General features: G+C 38.7%; 1 protein-coding gene across 2 annotated transcripts in view; it reads left to right on the top strand.

The window, feature by feature from the left end:
- LOC132160070 (semaphorin-3D-like) overlaps positions 1-5959 on the top strand; it is a 56148-nt gene extending 50189 nt beyond the window's left edge. For both annotated transcript variants that reach the window (XM_059569766.1, XM_059569767.1), the window contains exons 12-18: positions 416-638; positions 1315-1403; positions 2262-2303; positions 3098-3255; positions 4092-4156; positions 4422-4555; positions 4670-5959. In XM_059569766.1, the coding sequence (XP_059425749.1) occupies positions 416-638; positions 1315-1403; positions 2262-2303; positions 3098-3255; positions 4092-4156; positions 4422-4555; positions 4670-5083 (1125 nt within the window). In that variant the 3' untranslated portion in view covers positions 5084-5959. The remainder of the gene's footprint in view (positions 1-415; positions 639-1314; positions 1404-2261; positions 2304-3097; positions 3256-4091; positions 4157-4421; positions 4556-4669) is intronic.
- Positions 5960-20746: the final 14787 nt, after the last annotated feature.

The raw sequence follows: 20746 nt of genomic DNA, 5'->3' as shown, positions 1-20746 counted from the left end.
AAATAGATCTACTTGAGTTTACTTCATTCAGACACAATACTCTTTTCTTTGCGCAAATCGTTTGAAGGTCACCTTGTTTATTGGCTTTACAAGGATAAAGCTGTTAAAACATTGCTACAGTAGCTCATGTTAACCATACTAGATCATGTTAACATGAATAACATGGTCTGTTTTGAGGGGTTTCGCTAAACATGATTGTTCATGACAGCAGAAGATTCCTTCAAAATGGCTTATCTCAGTATGAATAAACAATAATTATGATGCTTGCCGCAATATGATCTCGAACAGTGGCCAAAATCCACATCTGCATAAATGTTTTTGACTATTTTTACCTTTGTCTGGGACTGTTACTCCAAATTCAGTCCCCACAGGGTTTCAGAATATAAGACTAACTAATGTTCCTATATCTCTTCAGTGTCCGAGTGAAACCTATGACCCTTTGCACAAGTCCACCCGAGATTTCCCAGATGATGTTGTGAGCTTCATGAGGACCCATCAGCTGATGTGGGAACCAGTGATGCCCATCCATAGGCATCCCGTCTTCACTCGGATCAATGCCCCCTACAGGCTGAAGAAGCTCGTGGTTGATAGGGTTGATGCAGAGGATGGCCAGTATGATGTATTACATCTTGGCACAGGTATGTTGGAATGCAGTCAATCAAAGTTCAACATGTTCAGTGAAAGGGATGTTTTGTACGAGTAAAAAAAGTGTGACAACTTGCCCTTGGTGTTCTCTATTATGAAAGCATTAGACCTAAAATTGCACTGCAAACATAGAAATCTCTGCTATATCCAGTAAATGCTATCAAAGACGACCTCTGTTCCCACGCTGGTCAGTGGTCCTGTTGCCAGGGATTATCCTGACATTCCGAAGAGCCAATGTTTCCTTTCCTGTCTAACATTTGTCCTCCTGGACTGGTGGGTGTATGCATGAACTCTGCCACATTTAAGTGAATCATTTATGGCAAATAGATACTCTGTTCAGGACAAATATGCTCAGCCTGTGTGTACTGAGAGCCAACTCGCAATCTTACTGTTTGTAGAACTAGGACAGTGTAACAGCTGTCAGGGTGCTGAATAAATCCGCATGCCAAAAGCCAGTGCTCACTCACCATGGTAATGAAGTAAGGGTGCATTATGGGATATATTTAAATATGTTACAATTGATGGTTCAGGTTTGATGTTAATATCTATCTATCTATCTATCTATCTATCTATCTATCTATCTATCTATCTATCTATCTATCTATCTATCTATCTATCTATCTTGTCTGCATGGTGAAATCACACATAGTTAATCTTCTGTATCTCCAGATGATGGCAGAGTATTAAAGGTGGTCTCTGTACCTAAAGAGAACTGGGAAACTGAAGAAATCATTCTAGAAGAGCTAAATGTCTTCAAGGTAGTATACAATTTCAGTTTCTTCTCTCACATCTTATTGTTTATCCTGCCATCTGTTGGACTCTTGACCTTAGACCCCTTATTGGTTGTTGTTTTCATGTCAAGTACTTCCCAAACAAAAATAACTGCTGAAGAAGAAAACCAGATTTCCCATGGCTGTCTACTTTAGTGAACCAAACCCAGGGACAGGAGAGGCAGCGTTACACAAAGAATATTGTGTTTAGTGAACAAAAAGATCATCACATTTATCCAAAACTTTAGACAGAGAGGAATGTCTCGGTTTTGCTCTGGGGATGAAGGAAATTTAAGCACACAGAAGTCAACAGGGTTAATATGAGTTGCATGTTGAATGTTTTGTAGTAGAATGATGGATTTACAATGTATTTTCTTTTTTTTTTTAATTTAAGACAATAAATGTGGTCTTTTGAGGAAGGAACGGACCAAAATTTTAGTTTTAAAGTTGTTATTCACTGAACACCACTGCATCCCTCAAATCCCCAGTCAAAAATTAGTTTGTACATTATAAATAAATATTTCAAGTGATTTTATCCACATCAAAAATGTAATTATGTAAGAGCAGTTAGTATCAATCAAACCTTTGTGGAGACATGTGACAGCAGACATTGCCTGCCATTTGGAGGAAGAAAGTGGTTTTAAGAGTCAAGGCTCATTTGCTGCTATATATGAAGAAGAAATGAACCAACAGAGCAGAAAGCTTTAAAACATTCACAAGGGCCTGTTATGATGAGCTACTCCTATTCAGCGCCAACAATGCGCGTCTTCCTCCTCTTTGTTCAGGAGATGATTCATTTTATGTGTTGACATATTTTATTTCTCTCTCCTTTTTTCTGTTTTTTAGACTCAAACCCCAATACTAAGCATGGAGCTCTCCACCAAGAGGGTAAGTGGACTTGTCTTGTGGGTGGCCACTTACTTTAAAGGGGTCATAGGATGCGATTTCAAGTTTTCCTTACTCTTTGGAGTGTTAAAAGCTTTTTGTGAATTGATAAGACTCCTAAAGTTGCAAAGACTAAAGTCTCAAACCCAAAGAGGTATTCTTTATAAAAGTTAAGACTCGTCCACGCCTTATTGGCCAATAAAACGCCTCGATTAAACACATGCACACACGTCTGTCACGATGTGGAAAGATTTGCATAACACCGCCCAAATGTTGACACAAAGAAAGAAGGTGTAACTTTATTGTTGTTGCTGCTGCCATGTCGCTGTGTTTCGTTGCGAATGCAAAGCTACTTTTTTGGGCCTTCCTAAAGAGGACACAACTAGAAATCAGTGGTTTAGTTGTATTTACAACACTGTTCCAGAACAGTTCAACCCAAATATTCAGATGTGTGCAACTCATTTTATGGAGTTTCCTGATCCTGGGAGAGTAGACTACAGTGCAGGCTGTTCTGATTCACAGTCTGTAAGTACGTTTTCATATTTAAAGAATTTGCCACTGATGATTCATTTTTTAAGCAACGTCATATGACCCCTTTAACAACAATAGGAGCTTCATGTTTTTGCTTTTAAACCCACCATAATGTATTGCCTGTTTGACATGCATTGTATGTCACTGTAAATGTTAGATTGAATAAGAGTTTATCATTCTAATTACCATTTTTAAGTAATTTTAAATCTGTTTTATATCACATTTAGTCATACATCCTCATGTTTTATTTTAATTTTGTTCCCTAGCAAGTGCTATTTGTAAGCAGTGACGAAGGGGTCGTCCAGCTGCCTGTGCAGAGGTGTGAGCTGTATGGTAAAGCATGTGTAGACTGCTGTCTAGCTCGTGACCCATACTGCGCTTGGAATGGATCGTCCTGTACCAACTACTTCCCTAGCAACAAAAGGTACTTCCCTTTGTATTACATTTAATTTATTCTCATTCGCCAGAACATCATATAAGCCTAATCAATTTAGCATTTTAGTAATCAATTAAATCGATGTTTCTGGAAAAAAAGAAACATTAAATCAACGATAACAAATGGCTACACTTTAAGGTGTCCTTGTTACACATTACGTGCTATACTTACTATAGTAATAACTATATTATACTATAGTAATAACATTAAATTATGCATAATTAAATGCAAATAGCTCTAAACCAAATCCTAGTCTTAACCATATAGCAAGTTCATGTATTTACTTAATATTTCTTAAATGTGTAATTATACTATAACAAGGACACCATAAATAACAACGGTAAAGTTTATAACATTTTGGTTGTATATTTTGGTTACACTTTATTTTAAGGTGTTCTTGTTACAGTCTATTTATACATTTATAAACAGAGTAATATTATTTTTAACTACATGTACTTACTATAGGGTTGGGGATTGGTTTAAGGTTACTTTGTATGTAATGATTATTATTTATTGTTATTAGACTCAATAGTACATGTATCGTGTAACCAGGACATCTTAAAATAAAGTGTTACCAATATTTTTTTTAATTGTTTCTGTACTGTTGTTTAGTGTATAAGTAATTTCAGTCTTAAGTATATACATTTTATATAGTTATATTAACAAACAAAGGAGAAATTGTAGGCTTGGTTACAGTTAATTTGTATTCATTTTATTTGGAATTTTAGTTGAAAATGGCTTGAATTATAATTCAAAAACCATCAGCGAACCTGTCAAATAATAAATCTAAGGGTCAGTGATGTCCACTTGTGGTCCGTCCGCAGGCGTGCCCGGAGACAGGATGTGAGGTATGGAGACCCCTGGAGCCAGTGTCAGGACATGAGAGACGGTAATGAATCACTTCTGTTCACCTCACCACTTTCCACCCTTCAGGTTGTATATGATATTGGTATGAGACAAAAAACAAACAAACTACTCCCTCTAGTGTACAAATTGGATACTTACACATGCTAAGATGTGAGCACCAGTTCAATCTGAAATCCAAACTGATCTTGTTTACACTTTTAATACAAGTTTTTGGTCTTGCTGTTAAAGAAGTAAACAAACACATTTCGAATAAATACAAAATAAACTTCGTCCAATCGCCTCTACAGATTCAGAGAATGCTGAACTGAAGACGGTTTATGCCGTGGAGACGAACTCGACCTTCCTGGAATGTGTCCCGCATTCACCACAAGCCACGATCAAGTGGATAAATCAGCCAAACCACAGCCAAACTAGCAAAGAGGTCTGTCAAACACATCCTGTTTAAGAGATGTAATCACGAAAAACCATAAAACAAGTGGATATACACTTAAATCATTCACTTTGAATCTAACTCAAAAACCTTTTTATTTCTCAGTTGGTTCCAGGTGAAGAAAACCTCATCTACATGCAACGTGGGCTCCTCCTCCAGCACTTAGCATCCACTAATGCTGGCTTGTACTTCTGCGTAGCCTACGAACACTCATTCTCCCGCACGCTAGCGCGCTACGAGCTCCATGTCATCCCCCAGAACCACATGTCGAAAGTGCAGAACACCCATCCCGGAAATTACGTAGCCTCGCCGCGAAGCTACAAGGAACTCCATCTAATGGGAGTTAGCGGGCTAACGGCCGACGAGTACTGTGAACATCTTTGGTACCGTGAAAAACGGCGACAGCAGAAACTCCGCACGCTAAAGTGGAAGCAGGTGTCTGAAAACCGTAAAGCGAGGGTCAGGCGACAAAATCCACCAAACGAGCCTCTAGATGGAGGTGAAACGGCAGACTTTTGAAGAAGAGAAGGACTCTGTGACTTCATCTGGACAATTAGCATCCTGTTTATAGCTTAAAGGCTAAATTCCGACTAGCTACAACCAGTGAATGCTACTGTTAGCACAACAACAAAGGCTACAGACCAGAAGAACTGTATTATTCTTCTATTAAGTCCACACTTGAGTTTATTTTGTAGCCTGTGCTAGTGTTAGCATGTAGCTTTAACACAGTATAAGCAAACTGACTGCAGCTGTGCAACTATTATGAATTTGCGCAGTCTGGCATCCACATTTCACATACATTTAAATGTATTCTATTGTTTGTCAACCTTGAAATACAAGCGCCTATGCTAAATGCTAGGTATGCTTGGTAAGCTAATATTGAAAATGAACAAGCTAACGCACTGTTTTGAGTGAAATGCAGTGCAACGATGAACTGACTTCTCTTGCTTTGACTAGGCATGTAGATAAAATAGTCCCTAGAGCATTGTATTACTATTATATCATGGACTCTTGATACAGTCAAATGTACAAATTGAACGTTTGTTCTAACAACAGCAGGTGCCTCCATGTTCAGAGGAAGTTTGCCCAGGATGTTCCCTTCATATGTTTCCTTCCCCTTCAAAAACAATCTCTTCTGCTCTTTCCTGAGAACATCCTTGAGTAAATATTGTGTTTGTTTTATGACTCCTTTGCAAATCTCTCCACTCTCTGCTCTTGTGTGTACAATATGTGTAAGACGTATTCGTGTGTGAAAGCATCTGGGGATGGTAAGTAGAAATTGGCCTCCGGAGATCAAAGAGCCTTTAAATATTCTCTGCTCCGCAGGAAAATGACTTACAGAATCATCATGCTTTTTTTCTTCACCATTACTAAATTAAACGTTGTCTTTGGCTCGTTGTAGAATCTAGGTTTATTTTTGGTTGGTTAAAGTGGCGAGTTAAGATTATTTTTTTGCTTTTAGTATCTGCTTTTAGCATCTGTTCGTAAAGACTGCAACAAAAGCTTCCATAAATACTATATCTAAACATACACTGTAAGAAAAACCTTTTGTACTTTTGTGCCATAAGTAAAGTTTTTAGACATTTGCTTTAGATCTAAAACACAACAATTTACAATGCATAACTCAAAATGTGGCTAAAACACCTGTGAAAAATTTCTTGGTGTATATGTTGTACTGTATATACTATGACATTCTTATGAAGCAATAGCTAAAGTATCACTCACCAGTGATGCATAATCTGGTGTCGTTGCTGAACTGTGCAATTTTTGGTTATGTTCATACTGTAATAATCTCCTAATTCATAAATACTGACATTATTTATGAACAGATGATGCTTAGGCTGCACTGAATATTTCTGATCGGATATTAAAGTAAAATGTTGCTGCTGGGTTTGAGAAGGAGTGTATGGAGATTTGGTGGATTCAGTAACAGCCATGTCACATAAAGATCACAGTTTGTAGTTGATGCTCTTTTTTTCAAATCTCTCAGCAAGTCTCAGCAATTTGACACCATAGGAGCAGATCTGACAGGAAGCGGATAAAAACCGTCAGATGAAACAGATTTAAAACATTTGTGATGTTAAAACATCATAAATCCACATGATACAGTAACTGTCATAAGATTTTGTTACATTTACAAACAATCGTTTTCATTAACATATTAAATGTAATCAAATCGCCTAATAACAATAATAATAATTAAATAGGCATAAACTAAATAATTAGCTAATAATAGCCTACTAATTTGCAATAATAATTATAAATAATTACATAGTATTAAAGGTTCTCTAAATGGGTGTTCCTACAGTGTATATCCAGGATAAGAGATCTCGAAAGTGAAACTTGATCGCGCGCTGAAAGCAGTAAACACATCACTGTGCATGCTGGAATCTGGCTTTAAACCTCACAGCACACTATATATAGTGTATATGAAAAGGAATATATAAGAATACATCGGAATAAACGTCTGTGGTGACGACGCTCTACAGGAGTGCATGATGCAAATGAGGTATTTATTTATATGATATCCCAGCTTTATATTACAATCCTTGACAAGAAAAGCTTCTTGCAGCGGACACTCCCTGCTGACAGGAACAATAGACCCATCAGAGTATTCTACTGATGTCCACTGCAAACATGCCATTACAAAAACCATCAACTTTTAACCATTCAAACCAGTAAGAAACACTTTTCGCTTGGAGTTATAAGGGTCAATCTGGAAAAATTATTAACTGAAGCAATCATTTTCAAGGAGCACAAACGGTTTTCTTGTAATTTGTTTTAAAACATAAAATTTGTGTGGTAATGTGTTGACATGCATGAGAATGTTACATTTAATGTTTTATGACATTTATTTCATATTTCAAATTATTTTTGTTGTTATTGTTCATGTTAAGCATAAAAGTGCTAAATAATTTGTCCAGTGCGGATGTTAAATTTAGGCAGGAATATGGTGGGTAATTCAATACATTACTGCAGGAACCATTTAAGTTTAAGTTTCTTTTTGTTTAGACAGAGAGACTTTATTCCACAGAAAGCAGGACGGGTGAAATAGCTTTCTCGACTAGACTTCAGTAGCTAAAATAACGTTTATTGTTGTAATTAAGACCCAATCATTTATATGGTTGACTGACTTTTAAAGCTAAATATTGTAAAATTTAAGACATTTTTAAGATGAAAAAAAAATTGAAGAAAACAGACAATGCTTCAGCAAAAGTGTTTAACAAAGACACTGAAAAATATTTCACATTTAAAATATTTCAATTGCTTAAACAATGCAACAACTTTTTACCAACAATGTAAAATGTAACATTTCATCTCACTTCATAAGTCACTTAAATTTCCGATGCCCTGGGAGTAAGCAGCAGTGGAGCCCCCAGAAAAAGTTAAAAGGGGTGAGCTGGTGAGGCCACAGTACATCTTGGGGTGGCACATCAAAATAAAGGGGAAAAAAATATCTCTGTGATTTCTGGAATTTTATCGATAATTAGACAATATTTTGCTGAGTTTGTTATTGTGCTGATACCTTATTTCTAATTGTGCTGACAGCTGACTCCTAATTGTTTTATTTTTATCTTTACGCCTTTATCTTTTTCTAAAAGGGTGCGACATCTTTTAGGTCAAATACTTGCATTTGGGCTGTTAACAAGCAACTGCAGTCAGTATCACCAAAATGTATCTTTGCAATGAAGAGAAAACAGAAGCTGCATCTGAAGTGTCATTTAGATGTTCTTAAACACAGTTTAATGTGGCCTTGGGGGACAGCAAGTCTCAGCAATTTGACACCATAGGAGCAGATCTGTCAGGAAGCAGATAAAAACAGTCAGATGAAACAGATTTAAAACATTTGTGCTGTTAAAACATCATAAATCCACATGATACAGTAACTGTCGTAAGAAAGTTACAATGGACAGTAAACTTACTGAAAATAAGGAACATCATCTTCATGATATTACAACACTTCAGCATGATTCAGTCTTCTTTGTTTCACAGGACTTCAGAGATTAAACTTTACCTCACCGCAGTTCTCTGTGAAATAAAAAATATGTTACTGACTAAACTGCACCTCAACAATCAATTATGTTGAGTTTTCGAGTAGTTAACTCACGTAAATGATGTGATGATGAACACCCGAGATGAAGAAGTCTGGGTAAAGGACATGAGAGAAATGAAGCTTTTCGTCAATCTGAATCAATTGATTCGCATGATTCGCACTGAATCTAATCGCTCAAACCTCCATATGCTGGCGGCACAAAATGGTGTAAATGCACTGTAAACTCAATCCAAACATGTAATGCATGACACATTTACAAACCAATGCTGCAATCGTTTTCATTAATATATTAAATGTAATCAAATAAAAATAATAATAATTAACCCTTGTGCATCCTTGAGGACATTTTTGGCTTTTTCAGTTTAGTTTTTTTGATAATGTGTTAATGCTAACTGCATAAAATTTGCCACAGGTGTGTATTTTTATTGGAATTTTTATATTTCACCTTCATTTCCTCTAAAAAATCTATTTTCTACTAGGTAAACAAAATACTTCCTCTCAGGACCTTTTGGACAAAAATGTCCCCCATTGAAACCCATTAAAACTGCAATTTTTAATCCCGGTGCCATTCAACTATAAAATGATGCAATCTTTGCTAACAGGCTTTCATTCTGTTGGCAAGGCTTCAAAATGTAAATTTGTACTATTTTTTTACCAGATGGTGCAATTTTTTCAGGTTTGGCATATAAAGCAAATTATCGCTTTATTGTTGTTTTCTGCTGTCTTCGGCTTATGCATATTATAGAGCCAATTAGATATATTATGAAGCTATAATTGTGTGGGTGTGTTGGTATGGATGTCAGAGTGTGGTTTGTATGTGTGTACTGAAAATTTTATGTGTGTTTGTGTGTGAACAGTTTGAATGAAAAAAATATATATTGTACTGGAAATCACAAATCCCACCCCATGTAAATGAGTCATACAGAGTCACAGACCCTGTCATGTGAAAACTGAATAAGGTCAAAAAGTTACTGAGCTTTGAAGATTTTTTTTTCATTCAAACACATTTCTTTACTTGTTTGCACTTTTTCATTTGTTATTGTTTGTGTTCAAAAATAAAAGGTGAGCTTGATTTTGATGTAGTAGTTCAGAAGCCCCTCAAAACCTTGTTTTTGTTTTCACCTCGAGAAAATGGTGATTGTTTTGTCTGGTAGATTTTAGTTGAGACGGGTGCTTTCACAGCCAAACCTATAAATATCAGTGGCTTGAGGGCCTTGTCATTTCATAGTTTGCAAGATGAAGAGACGTTTCACAGCAAGGGAAGCTCTGGATCTAGTTGTGGCCACCAACAGTGAGCACCTGGGTACATGTGAAAGTGAGGATGAAGAGTTGACTTCAGGATGAAGTCGAGTTTGCATTAGAGTCTGACTCTGATAGCTCTTGTTCCTCTGATGACAGCACTGAGAGTGAGGACACAGAAGAGACTGCAGATCTTCAGTGGAATTCAAAAAATGGGCAGATTCTCTGGTCTTCCACTCACACTGAGACGCTGCGCTACAATCCTGCCAAGGGTATGACCCCGGGTCCTCTTCATCACCGAAGAAATCATTCAGCTTCTTCTGGAGAACACTAATATACACGGGAGGCGTTTTGTGAAGGATTGGATTGATTTCAAATCCACTGACATTCAGGCATACATCGGGCTGCTGATTCTGGCCGGCGTGTACAAGTCCTGAAATGAATCAACAAGAAGCCTGTGGGATGTGGAAAACGGACGTTCCATTTTCCGAGCCACCATGTCCCACCGTTAATTCAAGCTCCTGAGCTCCACCCTGAGGTTCAATGACAGGATGACACGACCTGCACGTTACATGCATGACAAGCTGGCTGCATTTCGGACCATCTGGGAGAAGTGGACACATCGCCTTCCCCTGCTGTTAAACCCAGGCCAGGATGTCTGTGTGGATGAGCAGCTCGTCTCTTTCAAAGGCTGATGCAGATTTCGCCAGTTTTTGCCCCCCCGTGAGAACATTTTGTGAATTTTAATGTTAAATTCATTAATCTGGTGCACTTTGAGAGTTCAAAATTAAAAGCTCCAACCCATATTCAGTGTGCAAATTAAACAAAGAAAAATTCAAACAAAACTCTTTTAGATACAGTGTCTATTAGAGCCCGACCGATATATCGGCCGGCCGATATTATCGGCCGATATAAGCTAATTGCATTTAAATCGGCATCGGCATTTATAACGGCCGATGAAACATGAGAAACAGAGTCTCATGCTTCACTCATGTTATGAGTGTTGCATAGTGTGCCCACCAGAGGGAGCTCTGCAGCTCCAGAGTTAACAACAGCGCCAGAAGTCCACTACAGAAGAAAGCGATCAACTGTTTTGACGGTGAGTCTGTCGTTCGTCATGTGAAATGATTGTAGATTTAGTTCATACCCTGTATATAAAAACTGTGTGGTAGTTCTAGCTAACGGTCCTATCATTATTACTTCTAAATATTCTGTAACATCACTTACAGCCGCTAATGCATTGCTATATTAGATTAGCCACAAAGCTAATACCATGTTTTTCAGTGGAAGAGCGCGAACGTTAATAGGAGGTCAAACTATAACGTTAGCGTTTAACTTATTCTTATTCTATTGCGGTGTGTTTCCCACATAATGACCGCGGTATTGGGCCTTTCACACAGTACGCGGTATGCACGGCGCTTGCCGCTGGGCTCAGCGTTGCCCTTCAGATACAACGCGATTTGCGCTGCACTATGGCATAGGCGGAGTTTTAAAAACGTTTAGCGGGATCTCTTTCATAGTCTGTTCCTCCTCCTTTCGGTCAGCAGCAAACATGTATCTGTCCCGTTGTAAGAAGCGAGCGATAGCGCTAGTCCTGCTGATGAGAATTAAGAGAGAAGCAAGGAAGAAGAGGCTACCCTCAGGTCCAGAGAACAATTTGGTGAATTCAGGCTGGCTACGTTACTCTAACGCTAATAGCTTCCTTTTTAGCAGGCCCCTTAAATGCTTGCTATTAACTTGTTTGAAGGTGGTTCTTCTCAAAATTGACAGCGGTGTGTTCATGACACTAACGTTAACCATTCAACTTCGAATTGATTCCGTAATCTACCGGTAATAGTAGGCAAGACGATGTTCTGTGAGAGCAAATATAGTGTAGTTACAGTAACTACAGTAGGTGCGTCAGAAATGATTAAACCAGAGGGGACATGTAAATAAATGTGAGCTGAACAAGCGCTTTTTTTTTTTTTTTTTTACATATTGTTTCAAAGCAGCTTTACAGACATAACAGGAAAATGTTGAAATAATATTGTTAAATATAAGTAGGTAATACCTATTGCTTGACAAATAAAAAAATATATATATATTTCTGATTTTTGCCTATGTAGGAGATCCCAGTTTATTATTATTATAATTCTAATGATGACATGAGTAATGATACATGGTGATATTATTAATACACATGCTTATTCTTTCTCCGTCTCTCTTTCTGCCTACAGATGGCTGAAAAAGGTGAATGCTGTAGCAGCAAAGTGTGGGACTACTTCTGCAAATACTTTAACTTTAGTATTATAATTTATTTACAGTACACACACAGACTGTTAAAACCAGCCTCAACTGGAAGAAAGTAAAAGTGTTAAATGTTTAAAACCAGACTGTTTTTTGATCATTAAAAAATATATACTTTTGATGTGCAATTGTTTAGTCATTGAGACTGTAATCTAAGGCTTTTTTTTAACATAGTCCATTCTGGAAAATGGTTTATACAGCCCACATACATAGAACAGGCAGATATTGTGCTATTGAATGTTGTGTAAGTGCAGTTAATGAAATGGGTCTATTATCCAGATTATTTTTAAAATCAAAATATCGGCTTATAAATCAGCTCTTTTCGAGTTAATATCGGCATCGGCATCGGCCCCCAAAAATCCATATCGGTCGGGCTCTAGTGTCTATTTACATTACACCTATACATAATAATAGTTATAATATTAAACCAATGACAGTAATAGCCATATTTTGTAAAACAAATGCACAAAAAAATAAAGGAAACTTTCTTAATTAGTTGTACCAATTTCTATACTTGAAAGAGATAAGCACATGATCTTTTATTTTGACGCAAACTGCATTAAGCTTTTATTTTGGCGGAAAACATGGTTTACAAAGGCCTCTTATTAAATTTCTAGTGAATTGCGGTAATCGTCAACTATGCAGATGTGGAAATAATCTACACTCATGACATGGCCTAAGTGTTTTGAAAGTAGTTCTGCTTACCGCAGGCTCTACACTTTCTCATCTCTCTCCTGATTCTCCGTCCTCACTATCATCATCTGCCACAGGAGCTGATGAAGGTCTGAAAACATATATTTTGACACAGTTTACAGTGTCTGCTTTAAGGGCCTGGTTCTATTTTTTTACGCTATTTATCTGCACATTCCTTGCGTTTCTTCTCCATCTTTTCAGATACACACTGACACTGCTGCCGCTCGCTCACTCGTTTAAAGTTGTGATTGGGCCAGCCCAGTGTCAATCAAGAAAACTTGAGAAATCTACGCGTTTCATGGGCTGGTCTGTCAGAAAAAAAACTAACACTGACTTTGACCAATGCATTACACCGGCACAAACCCAGCGCCGCCAATTAAGCAAAACAAAACAAAACGAATGGGCCGCCGATGTACAAATTTTATTTATTTTTTGGGCCGTTAAAAAAAAAAAAAAAAAAAAAATTATGAGTATGAGATATCGGCCCAAAAAGCACATCGGCCCACCGGGCAAATGCCCGGTATGCCCAATGGCCAGTCCAGCCATGTATCTGAGCAAGCACGTCTGGTTTTGTGACAGACCAAAAGGAAATCTCTGTGCAACAGAGAGATTCGCGCTCGTGCATTATTTTAATGTGCTTTCGCATTACATTAACGCGCTCTCACTGCTGCTTCTGCACCGCGTACACATACTGTATACACTGCAATCGGAGTAATTGTGAACCTGTATAATGTATAACAAATCTATTTCAACACCTGAGGAACCGATACAATTAATGAGCTCTATGAACAATGCATGGCAAAAAAAAGAAAAAAAGTCCCTGGACACGGGATTTATTTATTTATATAGTTTTGCCATACGTCTATACATTTTGTTACACCTTTACTATAGTGATTATTTTAACTTATGTCTGTTATAGAGACGTCACAACTTTTTGATAAAGCTCTAATTGGTTTTTTTCGCGATAGTTTTTTTTTTGTCCATATCGCACAGCCCTAGTTCATTCAATAAATACAGTTAACACATGGGCGTCAGTTTGGTTTGAAATGTGGTGGGGACAGAGACACATTCAGAAGTGCATTTTCAGAAGTGCTGGGTACAATGATGCATTTTTTTTCTCTTTCGCGCAGGTCATGTTTTGAAAGACGTCCTGTATCTTATTAATGTAAATAAATAAAAATGTATACAAAAATGTGATGTCCGACTCGTTTTATGAAGAAGAAAGCCGTACAAAGCAATAGACATATGATATATGACCCACTAATCTGCTTCATATCATCATATAAGTACCGTGTTGACAATATGACATGGCCATGACATGGTTTAATGTACCTAAACAATGATTACCAAATTTTTCTTTCATGTTGCTTTGTTATAACCACTGAAAACGGGGAAAAAAATCTAGACCAAAATCGGGCCTCGCTCTACATTATCCCGCTTATTACATGGCTACCTGTCATGTATTAGAATGATGGTCTGTATCTTTAAGATGTGAGTGTACTAATATGTATGCAAGACCGGATGTAGAGGGGAGTTCACGTTAAGAGGGGGAAAAGTAAAGACGCCGTTTGGAAAAGTTATCAAGCGTGTGACTGATTTAATTCGGCAGAGTGTGTAAGAGATATCTGATTACACAAGAAAGCAGATATATAACATTGGCGACGAGGATGCAGCAAAGTGGGTGTGAGCACTGATTGCACGCGATGGAAAAGTCTGGTATTCCTACGTTTGAGTGCTACAAAGATCCTGCGACTCTTGGTTCGAGATGGACGAGGTGGCTGACATCGTTTGAACTTTATGCGGACGGTAAAGGACTTATAATTGAAGAAAATGTCGCTGCTGCAGTTCGTCAGCGGCGCAGAGCACTTCTTTTGCATCACGCTGGACCTGATGTTCAAGATATATTCTCCACTCTGGCGGATACGGGAGGTGCTGCCGATTACGACGCGGCCGTTGCAGCTTTGAATGCATACTTTGTGCCAGGAGTGAATACTGCGTATGCAAGGCAGTCTTTTTATAAACTTTCCCAAAACCCAAGTGAGACGATTCAACAGTTCACAACACGTCTCAGACAGGCAGCAAAGGACTGTGCATTTGCGGATGACATGACTAATCAAATCAGGGATGCCATCGTAGGCAAATGTTTATCAATGTACGTGCGTCGTAAACTTTTGGAGGAAGGACCTAATCTCACGCTCGATCGTGCGTTGGAGGTTGCTGCCCTCTGTGAACGGATAGAGGAACAGATGGCTGCATCATCGGTGAGTGACATATCAAAGCCTGACACTGAGTCTGTGAATCGCGTCTGGAAAAATGGGGGAAAGATGAAAGGACAATTCAAGGGAAAACAGCAAGCTGAATGCAGTAAGTTGAACAAACAATGCTACAGATGTGGAAATACAGATCATTTGGGACGAGATTTAAAATGTCCTGCGAGAGGCCAGACATGCCACAAATGTAAAGGAAGAGATCATTTCTCAAAAATGTGCAAAACTAAAAATGTGAAGCAGCAAACAGTTAACCATGTTGAAGGGCAAGCTGAATATGCATTTGTCATTCAAGACGACTACATGGTGGATAGAATGAATATCTGCTTGGGAAATGTCAATTTGAAAATGCTTGTAGACTCTGGTGCGACCAGCAATATCATTGATGAAAGAACATGGGAGGAACTGAAGGCAAATAATATTAGATGCCATTCGTACATTCCGGAAACAGAGAGGAAATTGTTCTCTTATTCGTCTAATCAGCCATTACCACTAAAGGGAGCTTTCAAGTGTGAAGCAAGAATGGGCAGCCGGTCGGTATATGCTGAATTCATTGTAATTAAAGGGATAGGAGAGCCACTGTTGGGGAGAGACACTGCCATGAAACTCGGAGTACTGAAGATCGGCACAAACGTTGCAGCTGTAACAGACCTCAAACAGTCGCTCCATTCACAATACCCAGAAGTGTTTCAAGGAGTTGGTAAGCTGAAAACCAAGCAAATTAGTTTATACATAGACCCGAAGATTCAGCCAGTTGCCCAGCCTTTAAGGCGGATTCCATTTAATTTAAGGGTTCCTGTTGAAGAAAAGATAAAAGAACTCTTAGAAATGGACATTATTGAAGAAGTGAACGGGCCTACTCCGTGGGTTAATCCGGTTGTGATTGTTCCAAAAGCAAATGCTGAAATTAGGCTTTGTCTTGACATGCGACAAGCCAATCGAGCAATCATTAGGGAAAGATACCCCATTCCCACTGTAGATGAGCTGCTACAAAGTATGAATGGGTCTATGGTCTTCAGCAAATTAGATCTTAAATGGGGATATCACCAGTTAGAGTTAACGCCAGAGTCCCGCCAGATCACGACGTTTGCAGTTCACAATGGAGTGTACAGATACAAGCGGCTCATTTTTGGAGTATCTTCCGCAAGTGAACAATACCAACATGAGATCGCGTCGGCCCTTGCTGGAATATAGGGAGTTGAAAACATCTCTGATGACGTCATTGTGCATGCGCCTGACCATAAAACACACAATCACCGTCTACATGCTGTCATGAAACGTCTGAGAGAATGCGGGCTAACTCTGAATCCTGCAAAATGTCAGTTCAGTATGGATCGCTTAAATTTTATGGGGATCCTACTCACACAAAAAGGTATCGGGCCCACTGATGAGAGAGTCAGGGCTGTGGTAGAGGCTCGAGAGCCACAGAACGCCTCAGAGGTTCGGAGTTTTCTTGGACTTGTCAATTACAGCAGCAGATTTATTCCACAGTTTGCAACCTTGGCAGAGCCCTTGAGACGTCTTACCAGAAAAGATTCCAAATTCATCTTTGGTCCTGAACAAAAAAGTGCATTTAAGGCTCTGAAAGGAGAACTTGCAAAATCAGGGACCTTAGCATACTTTGACAAAGATGCACCAACCCAAGTTATAGCCGATGCCAGCCCTGTAGGGTTGGGGGCTGTATTGACACAGTGTCAAAAAGGACAAATGGTGCCAGTGTGCTACATCAGTAGAAGTCTATCAGATTGTGAGAGACGGTACTCCCAGACTGAGAAGGAGGCCCTTGCCCTTGTATGGGCCTGTGAGAAGCTTCACCCATATGTCTATGGAAGACAATTTGATCTGGTCACGGACCATAAGCCATTAGAGACAATCTACAGTCCACGTTCTAAGCCCTGTGCCCGCATTGAGCGGTGGGTTTTGCGTCTTCAACCATACGACTTTAAGGTTGTCTATGTTTCTGGAAAAGAGAACATTGCAGATCCCTTGTCAAGACTTCTAGGAAGCACAGCAATGAGAGAGAAGCACTTACATGATTCGGATGAGTATGTGAGATTTGTAGCCATTAATGCCACCCCGAGAGCCCTAACCACAAGGGAAGTGGAGGAGGCGTCAGAAAAAGATCCCGAACTAATAGAGGTGAGAAAAGCTATTGAAAGTGGACACTTTGAAAAGTGTATGACATACGCAGCTGTTGCTAGGGAGCTATGCGTGGTAGGTTTTTTAATACTACGTGGAACACGCATTGTTCTTCCAAAAACATTACAACCATGAGCAATAGCACTGGCCCACGAGGGACACATAGGTATTGTTGGGACCAAACAGCACCTGAGGAGCAAAGTATGGTGGCCTGGCATGGACAGAGCTGCCGAGAGATATTGCAAATCATGCCATGGCTGTCAAATTGTCTCTCGTCCCGATGCGCCAGAACCATTGCGACCCCTACCGTTGCCAGATGGACCATGGCAAGATCTAGCAGTAGATTTATTGGGTCCTCTGCCATCAAAACACTCAATCCTAGTTGTGGTGGATTACTACAGTAGGTATTATGAGTATGACATACTGACCTCAACCACGGCAACAAAAGTGATTGACAGCCTTGAGGACATATTCAGCCGACATGGACTTCCTGCCACACTAAAATCAGATAATGGACCTCAATTCAAATCAGATGAATTCAGGAGTTTCTGTGAAGAAAACGGGATCAGACACCTGAAAACAACGCCTAAATGGGCTCAAGCGAATGGTGAAGTCGAGCGCCAGAATGCCTCCATCATGAAACGAATTCGCATTGCACAGTCGGAAGGACTTGACTGGCAAAAGGAACTCAGGAAGTATGTTACAGTATACAGAGGAATTGTACATAACACCACAGGCAAAAGCCCCGCTGAACTTCTGTTTAAAAGAAAAATGAGAGGCAAGTTACCTGAACTCACATCAGTAGACAAAGATCTCGAAGTTCACGACCATGACGCTGAGAAAAAAGGAAAATATAAACTGTATGCAGATGAACATCGCAAAGCAGATTTCTCAAATGTAGCTGTTGGAGATCGGGTTCTGATCAGGCAGGACAAGACGGACAAGTTTACCACACTGTTTAACGCAACACCCCACACAGTGGTCAGCAAAGCTGGGAACAAAATAACTGTCGAGTCACCCACCGGAGCCCAGTACAGTCGCAACACAACATTTGTGAAGAAATATGTAGAAAGCGAGAAAGGGAATGCTGACTGTTCCACAGATTCAGATCAACAGACATTGTCAGAGGAATCAGAGAGACTTGTGCCTATGGTTGAGTGTCACCAAGACATTACATATGTCAAGCCCCAAAGACAAAAAAAATTACCTCAAAAATTTGCTGACTTTATCGTTGGTTGAACTTTTGGATGCAGATTAAATGCAGACAACGTTGTTGATATGTTCATGGTTAATATTATAAGTGAGTTTAAAATAAGTTGAAGAATGTGAAAATCATCAGTTAGATGAACATGTTATTTGTTTGGCAATACTGAGACTACAGTCAAGTGTTAAAGGTCTCTATCCGACTTTGGAGGGGATGTCATGTATTAGAATGATTGTCTGTATCTTTAAGATGTGAGTGTACTAATATGTATGCAAGACCGGATGTAGAGGGGAGTTCACGTTAAGAGGGGGAAAAGTAAAGACGCCGTTTGGAAAAGTTATCAAGCGTGTGACTGATTTAATTCGGCAGAGTGTGTAAGAGATATCTGATTACACAAGAAAGCAGATATATAACACTACCCACCAAATTTAAAAAATTTAAAAAAGAGTTTATTGATTTAAACACGATTGTATTGCTTCCGCTAAAGAAAATAGTTCCGTCTCTACGATTAGAATCCTGCCGCGTCCATAGCAACGCTCTGTTTTTCATGGCAACGGTATTATTATCAAGAAATAACAGACTTCATTCTACAGTGGAATTCAACCAAGCCATGTAATAATTTTATTTAATTCCCAGTACAATTTACCATATCTACACACAACACAACTTAAGCACTACAAATTTTATCAAGATTGAAAAAGCAAAAATACGTGTAGCACAGATCCATCCAATCTACATCAGGCATTTTGACTAAAACTTGTTCCATTCCTCATCATCATCATCATCACAACTATTCCAGAATTCAGCAATAGATTCAAGCAATAATTAAACAAGATACTGACTACTCAACAATCATCTCCCCCAACACTGTATGAACGCAAACCGTAACTAGCTAATTAAGTTGGTGGCTAAGGAAGTCTAACGTAACATTAATAGCAAGAGAAGAATTAAAACAGCCGATCCCTTGTGTGCAAATTCATAAGACCTAGCCATAATACCAGCAAATCTTAATAAACATAAGTTATCGCGTCTTACCTTTGTGTCAATGGTATGCAGACCCATGCAGCCCTAGTTCATTCAATAAATACAGTTAACACATGGGCGTCAGTTTGGTTTGAAATGTGGTGGGGACAGAGACACATTCAGAAGTGCATTTTCAGAAGTGCTGGGTACAATGATGCATTTTTTTTCTCTTTCGCGCAGGTCATGTTTTGAAAGACGTCCTGTATCTTATTAATGTAAATAAATAAAAATGTATACAAAAATGTGATGTCCGACTCGTTTTATGAAGAAGAAAGCCGTACAAAGCAATAGACATATGATACATGACCCACTAATCTGCTTCATATCATCATATAAGTACCGTGTTGACAATATGACATGGCCATGACATGGTTTAATGTACCTAAACAATGATTACCAAATTTCTCTTTCATGTTGCTTTGTTATAACCACTGAAAACGGGGAAAAAAATCTAGACCAAAATCAGGCCTCGCTCTACATTATCCCGCTTATTACATGGCTACCCACCAAATTTAAAAAATTTAAAAAAGAGTTTATTGATTTAAACACGATTGTATTGCTTCCGCTAAAGAAAATAGTTCCGTCTCTACGATTAGAATCCTGCCGCGTCCATAGCAACGCTCTGTTTTTCATGGCAACGGTATTATTATCAAGAAATAACAGACTTCATTCTACAGTGGAATTCAACCAAGCCATGTAATAATTTTATTTAATTCCCAGTACAATTTACCATATCTACACACAACACAACTTAAGCACTACAAATTTTATCAAGATTGAAAAAGCAAAAATACGTGTAGCACAGATCCATCCAATCTACATCAGGCATTTTGACTAAAACTTGTTCCATTCCTCATCATCATCATCATCACAACTATTCCAGAATTCAGCAATAGATTCAAGCAATAATTAAACAAGATACTGACTACTCAACAATCATCTCCCCCAACACTGTATGAACGCAAACCGTAACTAGCTAATTAAGTTGGTGGCTAAGGAAGTCTAACGTAACATTAATAGCAAGAGAAGAATTAAAACAGCCGATCCCTTGTGTGCAAATGCACAAGACCTAGCCATAATACCAGCAAATCTTAATAAACATAAGTTATCGCGTCTTACCTTTGTGTCAATGGTATGCAGACCCATGCTGTGTGTACAACAACATCCATTTGTTCTATAGGTTATCACTTTGATATGTTATAGTCCATGGCACTAGGATGCAACCTTGTGATATTGTATGAAGGCTACATGACTTGCTCGTCTATGATACATTCGCC

Source organism: Carassius carassius, chromosome 16 (genome assembly GCF_963082965.1).
Source record: "Carassius carassius chromosome 16, fCarCar2.1, whole genome shotgun sequence".
NCBI lineage: Eukaryota > Metazoa > Chordata > Actinopteri > Cypriniformes > Cyprinidae > Carassius > Carassius carassius.
Note: the sequence above shows the minus strand (reverse complement) of the source record. Positions and strands in the feature narration are given on the sequence as shown.